Source organism: Ornithorhynchus anatinus, chromosome 20, assembly GCF_004115215.2.
Source record: "Ornithorhynchus anatinus isolate Pmale09 chromosome 20, mOrnAna1.pri.v4, whole genome shotgun sequence".
Classification (NCBI taxonomy): domain Eukaryota; kingdom Metazoa; phylum Chordata; class Mammalia; order Monotremata; family Ornithorhynchidae; genus Ornithorhynchus; species Ornithorhynchus anatinus.
In genome coordinates this window covers 25,157,417-25,176,301 of record NC_041747.1, presented here as the reverse complement: position 1 = coordinate 25,176,301, position 18,885 = coordinate 25,157,417, and the positions used below count along the sequence as shown (strand labels likewise).

The 18,885-nt window shown below is 48.1% G+C and overlaps 1 protein-coding gene across 1 annotated transcript in view; it reads left to right on the top strand.

Moving 5' to 3' along the window:
• HEPHL1 (hephaestin like 1) overlaps positions 1-18,885 on the top strand; it is a 54,634-nt gene that overhangs the window by 17,191 nt on the left and 18,558 nt on the right. Inside the window, exons 6-13 of the mRNA XM_039915017.1 lie at positions 3,491-3,703; positions 7,596-7,775; positions 9,135-9,389; positions 11,160-11,331; positions 12,534-12,676; positions 12,806-12,937; positions 15,352-15,563; positions 17,530-17,680. Of these exons, the coding sequence (XP_039770951.1) occupies positions 3,491-3,703; positions 7,596-7,775; positions 9,135-9,389; positions 11,160-11,331; positions 12,534-12,676; positions 12,806-12,937; positions 15,352-15,563; positions 17,530-17,680 (1,458 nt within the window). The remainder of the gene's footprint in view (positions 1-3,490; positions 3,704-7,595; positions 7,776-9,134; positions 9,390-11,159; positions 11,332-12,533; positions 12,677-12,805; positions 12,938-15,351; positions 15,564-17,529; positions 17,681-18,885) is intronic.

The following is an 18,885-nucleotide window of genomic DNA, read 5'->3' as shown; positions in this document are numbered from 1 at the left end:
GGAGATACAGCTGCTTCACTGAGTCCCACAACAAAGGGAAGGCACGTGTTCCAAAATAAAACCTGGGGCCTGGCCAGAGTACATTTTTTTTTATAACGGTATTTTTTTTAAGCACTTACTATGTGCCAGACAGTATACTGAGCGTTGGAGTAGTTACAAGCTCATCAGGTTGGACACAGTCCCTGTCCCACAGAGGGATCACAGTCTTATCCCCATTTTACAGATGAGAAAAGTGAGGCACAGAAAAGTGAAGTGACTTGCCCAGGCTCGCACAGCAGATGAACGAGTTCATTGTGGGCAGAGAATGTGTCTGTTTTTTGTCGTATTGTGCTCTCCCAAGAGCTTGGAAGAGTGCTTTGCACTTAGTAAGTACTCAATAAGTATGATTGAATGAACGAATGAGTGGCAGAGCTGGCATTAGAACCCAGGTCTTTCTGACTCCCGGGCCGGTGCTCTATCCACTAGGCCATGCTGCTTCTTATATTTTGGATGGGGTGACTTATTCTCGGTAGATAGCGTGGCCTAAGAACCAGAAGTCTAATCCTAGCCCTGTCACTTTCATTCAATCATATTTATTGAGGATTTACTGGGTGCAAAGCTCTGTATTAAGCGCACTTCTCTGCTGTGTGATCTTGGGCCAACCATTTCACTTCTCTGTGCCTCAGTTACCTCACCTGCAAAATGGGGATTAAAACTGTGAGCCCCATGTGAGACAGGTACTGGGTCTGATCTTACTACCTTGTATCTACCGTAGCGCTTAGGAGAGTGCTTGACACATAATAAGCACTTAACATATACCTCTGTTAACTGGGGAAGGTCAAGAATACATTCCTGACTGGGATTTTCCCTGTCATTCATTCAGTGGTATTTATTAAACGTTTACCCTGTGCAGAGCACTATACTAAGCGCTTGGGAAACTCTCCCTCCATCTAGCCGCAGGGGAATCAATCCTACCCACTGCCCCCACAGGGTAAGGGGGAGAGGGGGAGTGGCCACGAGCAAGTTCTCTCCTTTCCCCGATTTAAAACTGCTCTTTCCGTTCCTCATAAGAACAGGAGGACATGTGCAAGGCTATTTCCAGTTCAGATCAGTGGTCCATTTTCCTGAGGATTCTGCCTCCGGCGGTGGAAACGTGTGATTTTTTTCAATGGTATTTATTAAGCGCTTATGTGTCGAACACTGTTCTAGGCACTGGAGTTGATAAAATTCAATCAGATTGGACACGGTCCCTGTCCCTCATGGGGCGCAAAGTCTAGGAGGGAGTGGGATTGGATCTCAATTTCACAGTTTTGGAAACTGAGGCACAGAGAAGTTAAGTCCCAAGATTGCAGGAAGCAATTAGCAGAGCCAGGATTAGAACCCAAGTCCCCTGGCTCCCAGGCCTGAGTTCTAGCCACTAGGCCACGCTGCTTCTCGGGTTGTAGGAGGGTCCCATCCCTGGCTCCCAGACTACCGGTCCTAGCCCTCTGCAAAACCTTCTGCGTAGAGACAGACCTCAGATTAGAAAGATTAGAAAGGAAGAGATTCCTGCCTTCAGAGATCAGAGAGGAGGAGCTCAAACCCTTTAAGAAATGTTTCTCCATCCTGAAGCTCCACAAAGGGCAGCTTCAACTGCTTCCGCCTGGTTTCTCCCCGGAGCTGGAGAAGAAGCGGGCCGCTCTTCCTCCCCGGCCCCGAGAGCCGTTGGTAGACCATCCTTCAGCTAACTCTTCTCCATTCCAGCCCCCGGGGCAGTTGGTCACTGATATTCCTAATTTTCCCCATCTCCCATTCCTCTTGAGCAGAGGAGTTTCCCGTTCATTTCGAAGACTTATTGAAGGCCCATCTCCGCCTACAGGCCTTCCCTGACTAAACCCCCCTTTCCTCTTCTCTCATGCCTTCTGCACTGCCCTGACTTGCTCCCTTTATTCATCCTCCCACTCCCACAGCACTCATGAACATATCCGTCATTTATTTATTTGTACTGATGTCTGTCTCCTCTCCATCATTCCAGATCGGAGAGTCCTAATCCTCCAAGGAATTACAATCCCAAGCGTCTGGATTCCTCCTCAACTATTGGGCAGAGAGCCAATGACTCCCAGTTAATAATAGTAATAATGATGGCATTTGTTAAGCACTTACTATGTGCGAAGCACTGTTCTAAGCGCTGGAGAGGATACAAGGTGATCGGGTTGTCCCACGTGGGGCTCACGGTCTTAATCTCCACTTTACAGATGAGGTAACTGAGGCACAGAGAAGTGAAGTGACTTGCCCAAAGTCACACAGCTGACAAGTGGCGGAGCTGGGATATTACCCAATTTATTTTTGTTAATGAGGTGTACATCCCCTTAATTCTATTTATCGTGATTAAGTTGTCTTGTTTTTGTCCTTCTGTCTCCCCCGATTAGACTGTGAGCCTGTCAGTGTGGGCCGGGATTGTCTCTATCTGTTGCCGAACTGTACGTTCCAAGCACTTAGTACAGTGCTTTGCACATAGTAAGCGCTCAATAAATAGTATTGAATGAATGAACGAATTAGAACCCGTGACCTTTTAATCCCAAGCCCAGGCTCTTTCCACCGAGCCACGCTGCTTCTCTAATATTATCAGTAATAATGATGATAATAACTGTGGCATTTGTTTAGCATTTACTATGTGCTGAGTATTGCTGTGAGAGGTAATGTGGCCTTGGTGGATAGAGAATGGGCCTGGGAGTCATTCACTCATTCAGTCGTATCTATTACATGCTTACTGTGTGCAGAGCACTGTACTAAGATCTTGGGAAAGCACAATACTAAAATAAACAGTGACATTCCCAGCCCACAACGAGCTCAGAAGGACCTAGGTTCTAATCCTGGTTCTGCCGCTTGTCTGCTGTGTGACCTTGGGCAAGTCACTTCACTTCTCTGTGCCTCAGTTACCTCAACTGTATCAGCTGTGTGACTTCGGGCAAGTCACCTAACTTCTCTGTGCCTCAGTTACCTCATCTGTAAAAGCGCTTAACAGTAAGCGCTTAACAAAAACCATAATTATTATTATTTTTAAAATGAGGATTAATACTAGAGACAGGGTCAGGGACTGTGTCCAAGCTGATTATCTGAGTACAGTGCACATAGTATGTGCTAAACAGGTACCATAAAAAATTAAGCACTGGGATAGACAAGACGACTGGATAGGTTACAGGCCCTGCCCCGCGGAGGGCTCACGGCCAAAGGGGAGGGAGGACAGATAGGGAATTTCCATTTCACAGATGAGGAAACCAAGCCCGGAGAAGTGAAATGACTTGCCCGAGGTCACCCATTCATTCATTCAATAGTATTTATTGAGCGCTTACTATACGCAGAGCACTGTACTAAACGCTTGGAATGTACAGATCGGTAACAGATAGAGACAGCCCCTGCCCTTTGACGGGCTTACAGCGGGCGGAGCCGGGACGAAGGAGTCAGCGGGTCTCCTGACTCCCGGCGCCGTGTCGTCAGCCACGGAGTCATGGTCTTTGTGTTTTCTTGCCAGGTGCCCTCTACCCAGACGGGACCTCGGGGAAGAACAAAGATGATGACATGGTCCTACCCGGGAGAAACTACACCTACGTGTGGTCCGCCAAGGAGGAGTACGCCCCAACTCCGGCCGATGCCAACTGCCTGACGTGGGTGTACCACTCTCACATCGACGCGCCCAAGGACATATGCTCCGGCTTGATCGGGCCACTGCTGGTCTGTAAGAGAGGTACGGAGCCAGGTCCCACAGAAGGACTTGGTCCCCGCTATGCTCGTCTAATAATAATGTATTTGTTAAGCGCTCACTATGTGCCGGGCACTGTACTAGGCGCTGGGGTGGATACGAGCAAATCGGGTTGGACACAGTCCCTGTCCCACGTGGGGCTCCCGGTCTCCATCCCCATTTTCCAGATGAGGGAACTGCGGCCCGGAGAAGCGAATCGACTTCCCCAAGGTCACACAGCAGACGAGTGGTGGAGCTGGGATTAGGACCCATGACCTCTGACTCCCAGCCCCGGGCTGTATCCACTCGACCGTGCTGCTTCTCACTCCGTCTACTTTCAGATGGCCCAGTACCGGTTCTGGTCTCCTCCTTCACCTCCCCCGGCCCCAAAATCGTGCCTCTTTTTCGGGGATTTCTTCGAAGTTGAGCTTAGAGGCGCCATCTCCGTCACCAGTGGGAGTGGCTGAGGGGCACCCCTGGCACAGCCCCAGCCCCGACCTATCGACTGACCAGGGGGTGGTCTTTATTGAGTCCCCTCCCTGTGCGGAGCACTGGTAGAGCACCTGGGAGTTGTCCAGAAAAAAGAGATGAACTCTTCCCTCAGGGAGTTGACCGTCTAGCAGGGGAGACCACTAATCGATCAATGGTATTTATTGAGCGCTTACTATGTGCAGAGCACTAAACTAAGAGTATGGGAGAGTATAATACTGTGTGTGACCTTGGGAAAGTCACTTCACTTCCTCTGTGCCCCAGTTACCCGTTCTATAAACGGGGATTAGGATTATAACCCCCTCCCCCGTGGGAGAGGGTCTGTGTCCAATCTCCCCCGATTAGACTGTAAGCCCATCGATGGGCAGGGATTGTCTCTATCTGTTGCCGAATTGTACATTCCAAGCGCTTAGTACAGTGCTCTGCACATAGTAAGCGCTCAATAAATACTACCGAATGAATGAAAGAACCTGACTTGCTTGTATCCCTCCCAGCGGTGTGTACAGTGCCTGGCACTTAGTAAGTGCTTAACAAATACCATACTATTATACGGCGGAATTAGCAGATACGTTCCCTGACGTTTCAGTGAATTACAGCTAAAAGGAGAAATCGAGGCTATAATGTATGTATATGTGTGACGGGACTGTGGGAAAATAGTGCTTAGGTAAATAAATCAATAATGATTATGGCATTTGTTAAGCTCTTAAGGTAGGGCGGGAAGGCCATCCTATGGGATTGTGGAAATTCCCATAGACACAATAGAAGGACAGGGATTGTGTCTAACCCGATCGTGCCGTATATTCTCCAGTGCTTAGTACACTGCTCAACACAATGCTTAAGAAATGCTATTATTATTATACTAGCTGGCTGCCCTTCCAGGGCACTGCGCTTGGGAGAAACCAATCCACCAATCGGTGGTATTTTTTGGGTGCTTACTGCTTGCAGAGCGCTGTACTAAGCGCTTGGGAGGGTACAGTATAACAGAGCGGGCAAAGCATGCGTTCCCTGCCCAGAACCAAGAAAGCAGCCTCCCCCGATTAGACCGTAAGCCCGTCAAACGGCAGGGACTGTCTCTATCCGTTGCCGACTTGTTCATCCCAAGCGCTTAGTACAGTGCTCTGCACATAGTAAGCGCTCAATAAATACTATTGAATGAATGAATGAATGACTTCTCCCGGCTGATCGCTTGCTCGCTCAAGGTAAGCACGAGCCGTCTGTGGGTGAATCCGGGTCAGCTCTGTTGCATCACTTGGATTCACCCACCCCTTCTCCAACCCCCCCGGGATGCCATTTCTTTCCAGCACGGGGCAGGGGGAAATGGGGCTCCCGGATGTAGGAAGCCCACGTCCGGTGAGGCAATGATGTCCTCTGGTGTTTCCTGTTCCGACGCTAAGAGTGCCTTAGGACACATTGTGGGGAAGAGACTCTGTAATTATTTTATATTGCCTCTTGCACACAAATGCATCCCAACCACTTTACAGCATTGGAAAATGAGTTGTGGAATTATATAAATGGAAGAGAGCTAGGGAGGTCAACTTAAGAGCAGGTGGGCCTTAAGGATGTGACTGAATTCAGTTTGGATCCTTGGGAATTTAGCGTTTAGCTCCCGTTGGCTTGCTCTCTGCCCTTACGGTCCTCTAGACTTTAAGCTCGTCGTGGGCAGGGAATGGGTCTGTTTATTGTTCTGTTGTATTCTCCCAAGCCCTCAGTACAGTGCGCTGCACACAGTAAGCGATCAATAAATGCGATTGCCCGACTGACCTTCCTTCGAACACGAAAGATGCCAGTGGAGCCTTCGAGATGCGTAGGTTCCAGTGTTACCTCCTGCGTTCTGGCCTGAAGGCTTGGCCGTGGTGTCCTTGGCAGAGGAGGATATCGGGAGTACTGTAGGTATTTCCACCCCTGTGTTTGCCTGGCGCGTGGCTCAGTGGAAAGAGCCCGGGCTTAGGAGTCAGGGGTCACGGTTCTAATCCCGGCTCCTCCACCTGTCAGCTGTGTGACTTTGGGCAAGTCACCTAACTTCCCGGTGCCTCGGTTACCTCATCTGTAAAATGGGAAATGAGACTGTGAGCCCCACGTGGGACCGCCCGATGACCCTGTATCTACCCCAGCGCTTAGAACAGTGCTCAGCACATAGTAAGTGCTTAACAAATACCGACTTTATTATTAGTGGGGAGAGTTGAGAGGCTCCCAATCTGAGTTACCATGAAGCGTATTTAAATTATATATTACAGATTACTTATTTAATAATAATAATAACAGTGTTGGTATTTGTAAAGCGCTTACTGTGTGCCGAGCAGTGTTCTAAGCGCTGGGGTAGATACAGGGTAATCGGGTTATCCCACGTGAGGCTCACAGTTAATCCCCATTTTACAGATGAGGTAACCGAGGCACAGAGAAGTTAAGTGATTTGCCCACAGTCACACAGCTGACAGGTGGCAGAGCCGGGATTCGAACTCATGACCTCTGACTCCCAAGCCCGTGCTCTTTCCACTGAGCCACGTGTCTGTCTCCCCCTCCAGACTCTAAGCTCATTATAGGTAGGAAGCCTGTCTGCTAATTCTGCTGTATCGTACTCTCCCGAGCACTCAGTACGGTGCTCTGCACATGGTAAACGGTCAGTAAAATACCATGGATTGATGGATTGATTTCAGGTGGATCACTGGTCAGAAAACGGCAACCATTTCCTTGCTCTCTTAATGGTAGACAGAAGAAGTTGAAATAGGGTAGCCCTGAGGCAGGAAGGATTGAGACTGGGGAGAAAACTTGCAGCAGTGGGAATTTACATTAGGGCTAATGCTAAAGAGGAAGATTTGTTAACAGGCCATCTGACACAATATGGGATTACTCAGGGAAGTTGTGGAACTGCTCTGAAAGGATGAGACATTAGAACATGTTCTAACTAAATTTATTAATCCATTTTATTCCCCAAAATGGTTTGAATGGTTTATAGATTTGTAATTTATTTTAATGTCTGTCTCTGCCATTAGACTGTTAAATCTGAGACATGAGAACATGTTCTAAATTTATTTCTTAATCTATTAATGCAATTTTAATAATTTATAGATCTGTAATTTATTTTAATGTCGGTCTCTCCCATTAGACTATACGTATAGAACTCTCCCAAGTGCTTAACGCTGTGCCCCGCACATTGGAAGTGCTTAATAATTACCACTGACTGATTAACTCACGCAGGCTGGTGGATGGATGAGATGACCTCTCGGTATCTCCTCCAGCCCTCTAATTCTTTGACTTTTCACTCTTGCCATGGCTGCATTTCCTGCATTTCCCGTGGCTCGGTGGCCCTGTCTTCCCACCGCCCTGGCCATGGAAAGGGGGCTTGACTCCTTCACCTATCCAGCATACGGTTTACCCGGGAATGTAACCCGCACTTGCCTCTGCCCTGCAGGAACTCTGAGCGGCTACGTAGGGACCAGGGCCGACGTGGACAAGGAATTCGTGCTGATGTTTACACTGGTGGACGAAAATCAGAGCTGGTACCTCGATGAAAACATCGAGCATTTCTGCTCGGATCCCGACACGGTTGACAAAAACGATGCGGTTTTCCAGCGGAGCAACAAAATGCACGGTGAGTGTCCTTGGGGAGTCTCACACACTCTGGAGAATAATGGAGCACACTCGGGAGAATAATGGATAATAGATAAGGTCTCTGTGTGCTCTTTGTTTTGAGGTCAAAGTCCGGCACCTACTATGTAATTGATTAGGAGTGTGACAATTGTATGGGAGAGTTAGCCACACTATCTGTTCACTCAGACCTAAGCAGAGGATGGAGAGGCACAAAGGGAAAATAAGGAAAAAGCAGCATCCCCTTCCCTTACAGCTAATAAGTCAGTCATTCATGGGGTTCAGTTGCTTATGCAGCCTGTATAAGTGATAATATTTCAGGGCAGGGCAAATTCTCTCCGGCTGCCCAGAAACACAGTGGAGCAAAGACATTCTGCAAAGAGAATCCGACCCTGGCCTAGTCTGAACCGTTTTGAAAATTCCCTCTGGAGACAGAATAGTCAACTGGAAATCACTGATAGTAAATCACTTCATTCGATGGTCGGTTTGAGCTCCTGATCCATATCACCTCTATAGCATCAACAGCACAGGCTGAGAATAAGCCAATTTACAACGGCTTCTTGGGTGGCGTAGATAGTCACTATGAAGCAGACTGGCCCACTAAGGGATTAATTTAGTAGCCTCATTATCTCATTGCTTTTCATTGCTGCTGCAGAGGTCCTAGCCAAAATGAGAAGCAGTGTCGCCCAAGCGGAAAGCGCATGGGCTTGGGAGATGGGCTTTTTTTAATGGTATTTGTAAAGCGCTTATTATGTGCCAGGGACTGTTCTAAGCTCTGGGATAGGTATAAAATAATCAGATTGGACCCAGTCCCTGTCCCATATGGGGCTCACTGTCTTAATCCCCATTTTCCAGATGAGGGAACTGAGGTCCAGAGATGTGAAGTGACTTCTCCGAGGTCACGCAGCAGACAAGTGGCAGAGCTGGGACTAGGACCGAGGTCCTCTGATTGCCAGGCCTTTACTCTTTTCACTAGGCCACACTTCTTCTTGCCCAAAGTCACTCAGCAGGCCGATGGGAATGTCGGGATTAGAACCCAGGGTCCCTGGTTCCCAGTCCTGTGCTCATTTCCCACCAGGCATCGCTGTTGCTCTACAACAGCACCTACAGAGTTTAGAACAGTGCCTGGCACATAGAAATCTCTTAACAGATATCATTATTATTATCGTCATTATTATTATTAACAGAGTGAGCTCTCAGTAGATGCCATAGTGTTCTGCCCAAAACATTCATTCAGTCGTATTTATTGAGTGCTTACTGTGCCCAAAGCACCATACTACGCACTTAACACATGCACATACTGTCCATGAAAAGCCTTCATCCCGCTTTGCTCCGCACCCTCACGGATTTTGTTTCTTTTCAGCCCTCAACGGTTTCCTTTTTGGAAATCTCCCAGAGCCGGCCATATGCGCCGGGGAATCGGTGTCCTGGCACCTGTTCGGGATGGGGAACGAGATCGATGTCCATTCCATCTATTTCTACGGCAACACCGTCAGCAGCCGAGGGCATCGGTCCGACGTGGTCAACCTGTTCCCGGCCACCTTCCTGACGACCGAAATGAGGGCCGACAACGCCGGGAAGTGGATGATCACGTGCCAAGTCAGCGACCACCTTCAAGGTGAAGAAGCCCAGGCCGGGGGCAGGGGGAGGTGGGGAAGAGAGAGAGGGAGAGGCGCTGGCTTCCTTCTAGGAAGGCCAGGAAGCCGCGTGGGAAGTAGAGAGAAGCAAAGCTAAATATTCCAAGGACAACGGATGCTCATCCAGTAATATTTGAACAGCTGTTGCATGCAGAATACTGTATGGGCACTTGAGAGAGCACACGAAAATGCTTAGCTCCCGCCCTAGAGAAGCCTACAATCTAATGGGGGAAGATAGGCAGATAGAAATATTTACATGTAAATCCCAATCAAGCCCTCCTTTTCCTGGCTCCCTTCTTTCTTTTGTACCACTTATGCACTTGAATCTGTGACTTTTAGGCATTTGGTATTCATTCATTCATTCAATAGTATTTAATAATAATAATGTTGGTATTTGTTAAGCGCTTACTATGTGCAGAGCACTGTTCTAAGCGCTGGGGTAGACACAGGGGAATCAGGTTGTCCCACGTGGGGCTCACAGTCTGCATCCCCATTTTACAGATGAGGTAACTGAGGCACCGAGAAGTTAAGTGACTTGCCCAAAGTCACACAGCTGACAAGTGACCGAGCCAGGATTCGAACCCATGACCTCTGACTCCAAAGCCCGTGCTCTTTCCACTAAGCCACGCTGCTTCTCTATTGAGCGCTTACTATGTGCAGAGCACTGTACTAAGCGCTTGGAACGAACAAGTCGGCAACAGATAGAGACAGTCCCTGCCGTGTGATGGGCTTACAGTCCCCACAGCACTTAGGTACATATCTTTAAATTATACATTATAAATGATTAATGTATATTAATGCCTGTCTACCTCTCTAGACTGTAAGTTCTTTGTCGGGAATGCTAGTGCTTTGTACTAAGCACTTAGTACAGTTCTCCACACACCGTAAGCACTCAATACCACTGATGGATTGATTGATTAATGAAAGAAAATGATGCGATTCTAGCTTTGAGGTCTCAGTAGTAAACTCTGCTGACCCACAGATCAAAATGGACTCCATTCTGGTGATGCAAATCCCATCAGGGTCGGGGGAAACAGTGACCTGGCCCACCCTCAACTCTCCGCTGTCTGAGGATCCGGGTGCCGGGAGATGGATGGATTCCCCTTTCTCTTTCTTTGGCTCGGGCCACCTAGTGTCCGTTAGCCCTGGAAACGCAAAAGGAGAATAAAGGATGGCTCTCCAACTAGTCAACTTTTCCATTTTTTTCCCCCCCAGCTCTGATAGCAGGGTTTGGTAGGGAGAGAGAGAGAAGTTGAGGCAATGAGCTAAGATGAAGTTTAATTCACATCTAAAATGCACTTGCAAGGAGAGGAGCAAACAAATTTGAGAATGAGATCTGATCCAGCGTCCGTCCATGGCCTATTGGACAGAGCACGGGCCAGGGAGTCAGGAGGACCTGGGTTCTAATCCCGACTCTTCAAGTTGTCTGTCGTGTGACCTTGTGAAAGTCACTTCCCTGTGCCTCAGCTCATCTGTAAAATGGGAAATTAAGACTGTGAGCCCCATGTGGGAGGTGGTTTGTGTCCAAGCTGATTACCTTTTTTGTACCCCAAGCGCTTCTTACAGTGTCCGGAACACAGTGCTTAACGAATCCCATTTTAAAAAATTATAGAAAAAGAGTTGACATTTGCCCTCCCAAAAGACAATCTGGTGGTGCCCTGCCCTGGGCTCTCGAGATCGTCTCTGGGACAACGGGCACTAACGTTAGCGTCTGCTCGGGTCGTGACTCGCGGCCTCCGTCTACCTCACAGCTGGGATGGTGGGCCAGTACAGCGTCGAGACCTGCAGGAGCGGAGGCCCCCCGAAACCCAAGCTGCAAGGCCGCCGGAGGAGCTACTTCATTGCAGCCGAGAAGGTGCTTTGGGATTACGGTCCCGCCGGCTATGACAAGTTCACCGGCCTGCCATTGAACGCCACTGGAAGGTAGGCTCCTCCTCCCTGCGACCCTCTCATTTCCCTTCAGGAGGACGTTCTCCCTGCTGCTTAGAAAATCTTTGCCTGGGTTTTCATCTTCCCACTCGGAGCTCCTGGGAAGGGAATCTGGGGGAAAAAAAGGCACCTACAGGGAGCAGGAGATGCTACTCTTAGCCGATAGTATTTATTGGGCACTCACTGGGTACCTTTTAAGCTTGCTGTCGGGAGGGAACGGGTCTGCACGACTCTTTTGTATTGTACTCTCCCAACTGCTTCGTACAGTGCCCTGCACATAGCGAGTGCTCGGTAAATGCCGGCGATGACGATAATGAAGGCAGAGCACCGTAGTGTTCGCTAGGGAGAGACAACGCTTTAGAGTTGGTAGACGTGGATCCCTGCCCTCAAGAAGCTTACAATCTACCAGGGCAGACAGGCACTCAAGCAGGTAACTGTGCAAACACATCAGGACAAAGAGCCTGAAGAAATAATTGAATGTGCGGAGCAGGCGTTTGTTGATAAATAAAAATGGATTCATACGTGAGGACTGAGGAGGGGATGAAATTACACAAGTGAATTGGATCCCTGTTTGGCAGGGAGGGATGAGGCTTCATCTTGCTGGGATCAGGATGCTTCCCCCTCTAAACTGTAAGCCACTGTGCACGGGGAACGCGTCTACCACCTCTTTCGTACTGTATTCTCCCAAGTGCAATGCTCTGCCCATAGTAAGCGCTCAGTAAATACCATCGATAGATTGAAAGTTTGGCCGCTGTGAAAGACAGCCCAGGAAAGCCAAATGGAAAACTAGTAAGCTCATCTCTAGACTGTAAGCTCGTGGTGAGCAGGGAATGTGTCTGTTGTTCTATTGTCGCTCCCAAGTGCTTAGTACAGTGCTCTGCCCACAGAAAGCTCTCAATAGATATGATCGAATGAACGAATCGAATGAGCTAGGAGGATGCGCTTCGGTTCGCAAGGGGCGCCGCAATAGAAACAGGGCAGCTTTAGGGAAAATGCAACCATTTTCGGGGCGATTGCAAATCGGAGTTCTGACCAGCTTCTCAAAGCCCCGAGGGTTGGGTGGCCGCTCTGGGGAGCTTCCCCGGAGGAAAAACTCCCGTCTTCTCGGTGACTCCGGGAACTTTTTGGAGTGAGAGGTGCGCGTGCCCAAATCTGTTCTCAACCAGGCCCCCCCCCCCCCCCCGGTCCTTTCACAGTGACTCTGAGCCCTTCTTCACCCAAGGAGACGCTAGGATAGGAGGAAAGTATTGGAAAGTTCAGTATGTGGAGTTTACCGACGCCACGTTTACCCGACGAAAGAGCCGGTCTGAGAGAGGGACCACCCACCTTGGAATACTTGGTACAGTACATCGTTCCAAATATCTCGATTCGAGGAGATTTGTTTTTTTCATTGGTGCAGACGGATGTCAATTGAGCGTTTCCTTCCTCTTCCTCCTCCCTCATGCTGTCCGCTCTGGTTGCCCGCTAGGCCCGGTCATCAAAGCTGAGGTGGGGGATACCCTGTCGGTGACGTTCTCCAACAGGGCGGACAAGGCCTACAGCGTCCTGCCCCATGGTGTGTTCTACAGCAAGGAGTCGGACGCGGCCCCCAACGAAGATGGTGAGTCCCAAGGTGGCTGGGGTGATGTGGGTCGGGAAGCAATTAGCAACCACCCTATCACCCGTTCTTCTTTCGAAGGTGGGCCCTGTTTTCCTGTGGATGCTTCAGGAGGGCGATTCTGCTGCCTCTTTCTTTCCTCTAATAGCCTCGGTCAATTAAAAGCATTTATTGAACCCCTACTGTATGTAGAGCCTAATGTTTGAGAAGATCCCCCTTCTCTACTCCACCAAGCAGAGATAAGGAATGACCTCCTTTTCCTTCTCCCGAAGTAGCTCGAAAACTCATTCACGTTCATGCTCCAAGATAATGTGCGAGGAAGTGGCTGTGGGATGTTTCTTCATTTTTATTATTGTTGATTAACGTCACCACCCAAATTGGAGGGTGTCTATAAACTATGAGAGAGGGACTCCAAACCTTCCTGTGGATGCAGCCCCACCACCATCACCGTGGGGGGAAGGACTGGAAAATCCTTTCCCCTCAATTGATAGTATTCATTGAGCACTTACCGTGTGCAGAGCACAGTACTAAGCACTTGAGAGAGTATAATACAGCTAATAGACAAAGAGCTTACAGTCTACAGTCTGCAGAGCACTGTGCCTACTCTCTTGAGAGAGTACAATAATAGACACAATTCCTCCCCCCCACCCAGGAGCTTTCAATCTACTGGGTGCAGAGCTTGTCCTCAAGGAGGTTCCCATCTAAAGGGGGAATTGCTCTCACTCCAATTCACACATCCTCAAGCCCACCCAGGTTTTGCTCCCCTTGGGGGGAGTTGGGAGGAGGAGATTTGGTTCAGTTTCTCACTCCTCCTACCTACCCTCAAGGTCTGTGCTGCTTGTCTATCCCCTCTCCTACCCTCCAACCTCACCTGTGGCCTCTACTTCCTTCCAGGTGGAATGGGACCTTTGAACAGATCAGTTAAAGGAGTAGGTTCCCGAGGTTAATAAGGATAATAACTGTGGTATTTTAAAAAATATTTTAAAAAATATCTTAAAAAGCACTTACTTTATGCCAAGCGTTGCAGTAAGCACTGGGGTAGGTACAAGATGGTGTTGGGTACAAGATGGTGGAACTCAGTCTCTGTCCCACTTGGGGCTCACAGACTAAGGAAGAGGGAGAACAGGTATTGAAGTCACATTTTACAGATGAGGAAACAGGCATAAAGAAGTGAAGTGACTTGTCCAAGATCACCCAGCAGGCAGGTGGCAGAGCTGGGATGAGAACCCAGGTCCTCTGACTTCCAAACCTGTGCTCTTTCCACTCAGTCTCACTGGTTGCACGTCAGAGTCCTACAGGAAATGTTTGGTGGTGATGGGCCCTTGAGCGTCCTTGTGTAGACTTCTGTATCTGCATCTCTTTCCGCCAGGGACAGGAGAGTGTTCCGGCTGTCTTTTCCCTCCCTGGTCCCCTCGGGTTTTGATTCTCTCCCTCCCCAGTCAACCCTAAATGGCAAAGGTGTGATCCCTTATCCCAGTGTCTAAATCTCTTCCCTGACATTTTCCCCACAGCGCCTCGGGGTCGACCATCCTCCAGAGTTTCAAAAGCTCCTTCTTCTCTCCTCCTCTTTCCCAGCTCCACTTTCTCCCCATTTCCACCTGTGCATAACATCTCCATCTCCCTTCCTTTCCTTTCCCTACCTCCATAACCCTGTGTCCTTCCAGATTCACCCCCTGCCTCTTCCACAAAGGTTCTCGCTTAAAAGAAATAAACCACCGGAGGTGATATCAAGACTAATAATTATGGCATTAAGCACTTACTCTGTTTCAAACACCACTCTAGGCACTGAGGTACGAGGTAATCAGCTCTAATGCAATTCCCATCTGACGTGGGGCTCTGTCTGAGAGGTCAGGAAGGTAGGTTTCTCCTCCCCATTTTACAGATGTGAGAACCGAGGCCCAGAGAGGTTCTGTGACTTGCCCAAAATCGCCCAGTGGCCAGGCCAGCAGCAGAGCCGATCTGGGTCTCCTGACTCCTGACTTACTACTAGGCCACACTGCAGTGGATCTCTCTTCCTCAATGAGAGAAGACCATAATCTTCTGAGAATTTAATCTTTTCTCATTCCACAGTGAGAGAAAGACCACGCTGTCTACCATGTGGCCCAATGCTTAGAGCACGGGCCTGGGAGTCAGAAGGACATGGGTTCTAATCCCAGCTCTGTCACTTGTCGGCTGTGTGACCTGAGACAAGTCACTTCACTTCTCTGTGCCTCAGTTACCTCATTTGTAAAATGGGGATTAATGCTGTGAGTCCCATCTGGGACCTGGACTGTGTCCGACCTAATTAGCTTGTATCTGCCCCGGTGCTTAGAACAGTGCCTGGCACACAGTGAGTTTTTAACCATTACCATCCTCGTCATCATAATATCACTGATGTCCCATGAGGTAACGGTTGAATCAGTTTTTGTCTTTTCCAGGGTTTCAGAAGATGGGAGCGCACGTCCTACCGGGAGAGACCTTTACATACAAGTGGACGGTGCCCGAAAGCGTGAGCCCTCTGGCCAGTGACCCCCCCTGCCTGACCTACCTGTACTTCTCAGCGGTTGATCCGATCAAGGACACCAGCTCCGGCCTAGTGGGACCTCTGGTCATCTGTAAGCCAAACTCTCTGAACGAGGATGGAACCCAGGTACCAAATCGGGCTTCTCCAGCTCCTTAAACCTTGACATTTCTCGCTGGGGATTGAATCGAAGGGCCAGTTATAAAATGAGATGCTCTCTCCACTGGTTTTCGCTGCAAAAATCAGAGTGGAGATGAAAAAGCACTTCTTCTCTGGGATTGAATTTGCAAAACTTCATTCTAGCGTACTCTCCCAAGCGGTTAGTTCAGAGCTCCACACACCGGAGGTGCTCAGTACCTGCTACCGCTTGATTGAATCGATCGATTGATTGATTTGTGAAACGGCAGGGCAGGTCCCCCTTTTCACTGTTTGTAGAGTTTGTAAAATTGGATTTCCTGGCAATCCCTCTAAGCCAGCGAAATATTTGATACCGGGAATGGGTGATGGGCCATTCTGTCTTGAGGATTATTGTGGCATCTGTTGAGCACTGTGTCCTCTGGACCCAACACTGTGCTGACTGCGGGAAACAGAACAAGGAGACCAACCCTATGACTATACATGATGAGGAGAACATTGCAGGATAGAGGAACCATCAAAGACGGTGTTGTGGAAGCGTGATTGGAATCAAATTGGATTAGAGTTTAGAGAGCATAGGATAAGGAACAATTCTTCAGATGGCTTTAGTCTCAATGAATTAATTAAACCTGAATTTAATCTGGTTATCTGAAGATTTCAGCTCTCATGTCTATATTTCTTACAACCAGTCAGCTTTGTGTATATCCAGAGTCCTGAAAAAAACATAGGAAATACCCTCGGGTTTTAGTAAATCATCATAATAATAATGATAAAGTGCCGCACAACATTTTATTTACAATATAATAAAAATTGTCCCGAATTTCCCCATGGTTTGCCTCAGTGACCGTAGGCAGTAAGAACCACCGCAGATTGATTGAAGGATTTGCCACAGGGTACTAATCTGCTTTTGCCGTTTTCTGTTTTGTGAATTTGTGCCCTTTAATTTCACTGTGGAGTCTCCCCTCCAGAGGGTCCCCATGAGCTCTGTCAGGGAAGGAGACACCCTCAGTCCTGCCACGTTTCATGTTTTCACTGTGCATTTTGATTAGCTTGTAGTTAGGGAATTTAGGAAAATTCATCTGACAACACAAGCCTCTTGGGCTGCGGTGTGCTGCATGTTGGAAGAAATAGCCTGTGAACGTGTGTGGCATTGGAAATGAGAAGCAGCATGGTTCAGTGTATAGAGCAGAGGCCTGGGAGTCAGAAGGACCTGGGTTCTAGTCCTGACTCCTCCACTTATCTGCTGAGTGACCTTGGGCAAATCACATCACTTCCCTGGACCTTAGTTGCCTCGTCTGGAAAATGGGGGTTAAGACTGTGATCTTCATGGGGGACATAGATTGTGTCCAACCTCATTACTTTCTATCTCCCCTAATGCTTAAAACAGTGCTTGACACATAGTAAGCACTTAACAATACCATAAAAAAAGCTAATTGTATGGGAACAGCATCAGAAGAGATATGTTGGGAATGGGCACAGGTACACAAGTACATGGCAACAAACTGGGTGAGTACTATAGCATAAGTTTTCCTTTTATGTCAGGTTTCACAGGAGTGCAACCCCCACATTTTAGGAGAACTGGGGTAGATACAAGATAATCAGGTCCCACCTGGGGCACACAGTGGAAGTAGGAGGGAAAACAGGTATTGAATCTCCTTTTTGCAGGTGAGGGAACTGAGGCACCGAGAAGTGGAATGACTTACCTTAGGTCCCACAGCAGGCATGTGGGGGTGGGTTATGAGGAAATAGAGCTCAGAGTGAGACTTGTACTTGTGTTTCTTGAGCTCCCACTTAGTGCAGACACTTTCCTCAGCCTCATTTGAAGCCTTGAGTTGCTCAGCGATCTCCATTGGTTATGACACTGAATCCTGACGTGATTTTGTGGGTCGTTTTTGACGTCTCCATTCTTCCTTTATGGTGATCTATATGCACTTTTTCTGCCTCTCTTTCCTCTCCATAGAAAGGAATAGACAAAGAATTCTACCTCCTCTTCACTGTCTTTGACGAGAATCTAAGCTGGTACCTCGATCAGAACATTCAGAAATTTACCTTGCGTCCCTTTGGTGTTGACAAAGAGGATAAAGAATTTGTGAAATCCAACCGAATGCCTGGTACTTAAATCTTTTTAATGTCTGAAAGTGAAAGATTTCCTTCCTTACTTTAAAAGTGTGAAACATGTTGACGCTTGTAAAATTTATATTTCACTGCCGTCTGAATCATTCTTCTTTGGAAGAAATTTTGAAGGCCATTCCATTCATCGTCCTTATTGGCATTTTGAAGACATTTCGAGCTGGGGCCAGGCTGCCTGAGTTCTAATTTTGACTCATCAAATGCCTGCAATCAGGTCACTTCAGTTCCTCAGTTTCCCAATCTTTAAATGGGAACATTGAAACTTATCTGTCTCACCAGGAGGTTGTGCAGTTTAATTAATACCTGCAGGACCTTTTATGAGCCCCAGATGAAGCAATGCACCTTCTGTAGATGTTTAGTTATGTTATCAGGTAGCCCATTGCATCACAAATGTGAAAAACAAATCAATGAAATACCAGCCACAGGGTTCATAGTAAAATCAGTAAGCCTTGGGCTCTTAGAGATCTCATACATCATTTGCTAATTATTCCTTTATAATCATTTACAGTTGCCTTTGGCAAAAGGTAACTTGTAAAAATGTGAGCTGGGTGAATACAGTCATTTGTGGATCTTCATTTATGAAGGATTAATCAAACATATCTATTATTAATAATAATGCTGAATGCTTACTGCATGCTGGGCACTGTACTAAGCGCTTGGGAGAGTACAACACGATATGACAGACACATTCCCTGCCCACAACGAGCTTATAGTCTAGAGGAGATTCCTTCACATTCACGCCCTCCATCTCAGACAGGGAAATAGCAGGGCTCCTTGCTGATCATGTCTAACGCTGGGGCGGCCGTGAGTGAATCAATCAATCATATTTATCGAGCACTTACTATGCGCAGAGCACTGTACGAAATACTTGGGAGAGTACAGGACAATAGAATCGGCAGGCACGTTCCCTGCCCGTAACGAGCTCCTCTGGGAAGGCAGGATGATGGGCCTTGACCCAGATGGCCTATTCTCGGTATTAGGAGCCGATCAGCTGGACACTCCCTGCTCCGCACCGCCCTCGCAGCCTAAAGCCAAGCCTGAGATTTCAATCAATCTATCGAAGTATTTATTGGGTGCTTGCTATGTGCAGAGCACTGTACTAAGTACCCTCTAGACTGAAAGCTCAATATGGGCAGGGAATGTGGATGGTCTTCCAATGACAGTGAGCCAATCCTGGCTCATCCCC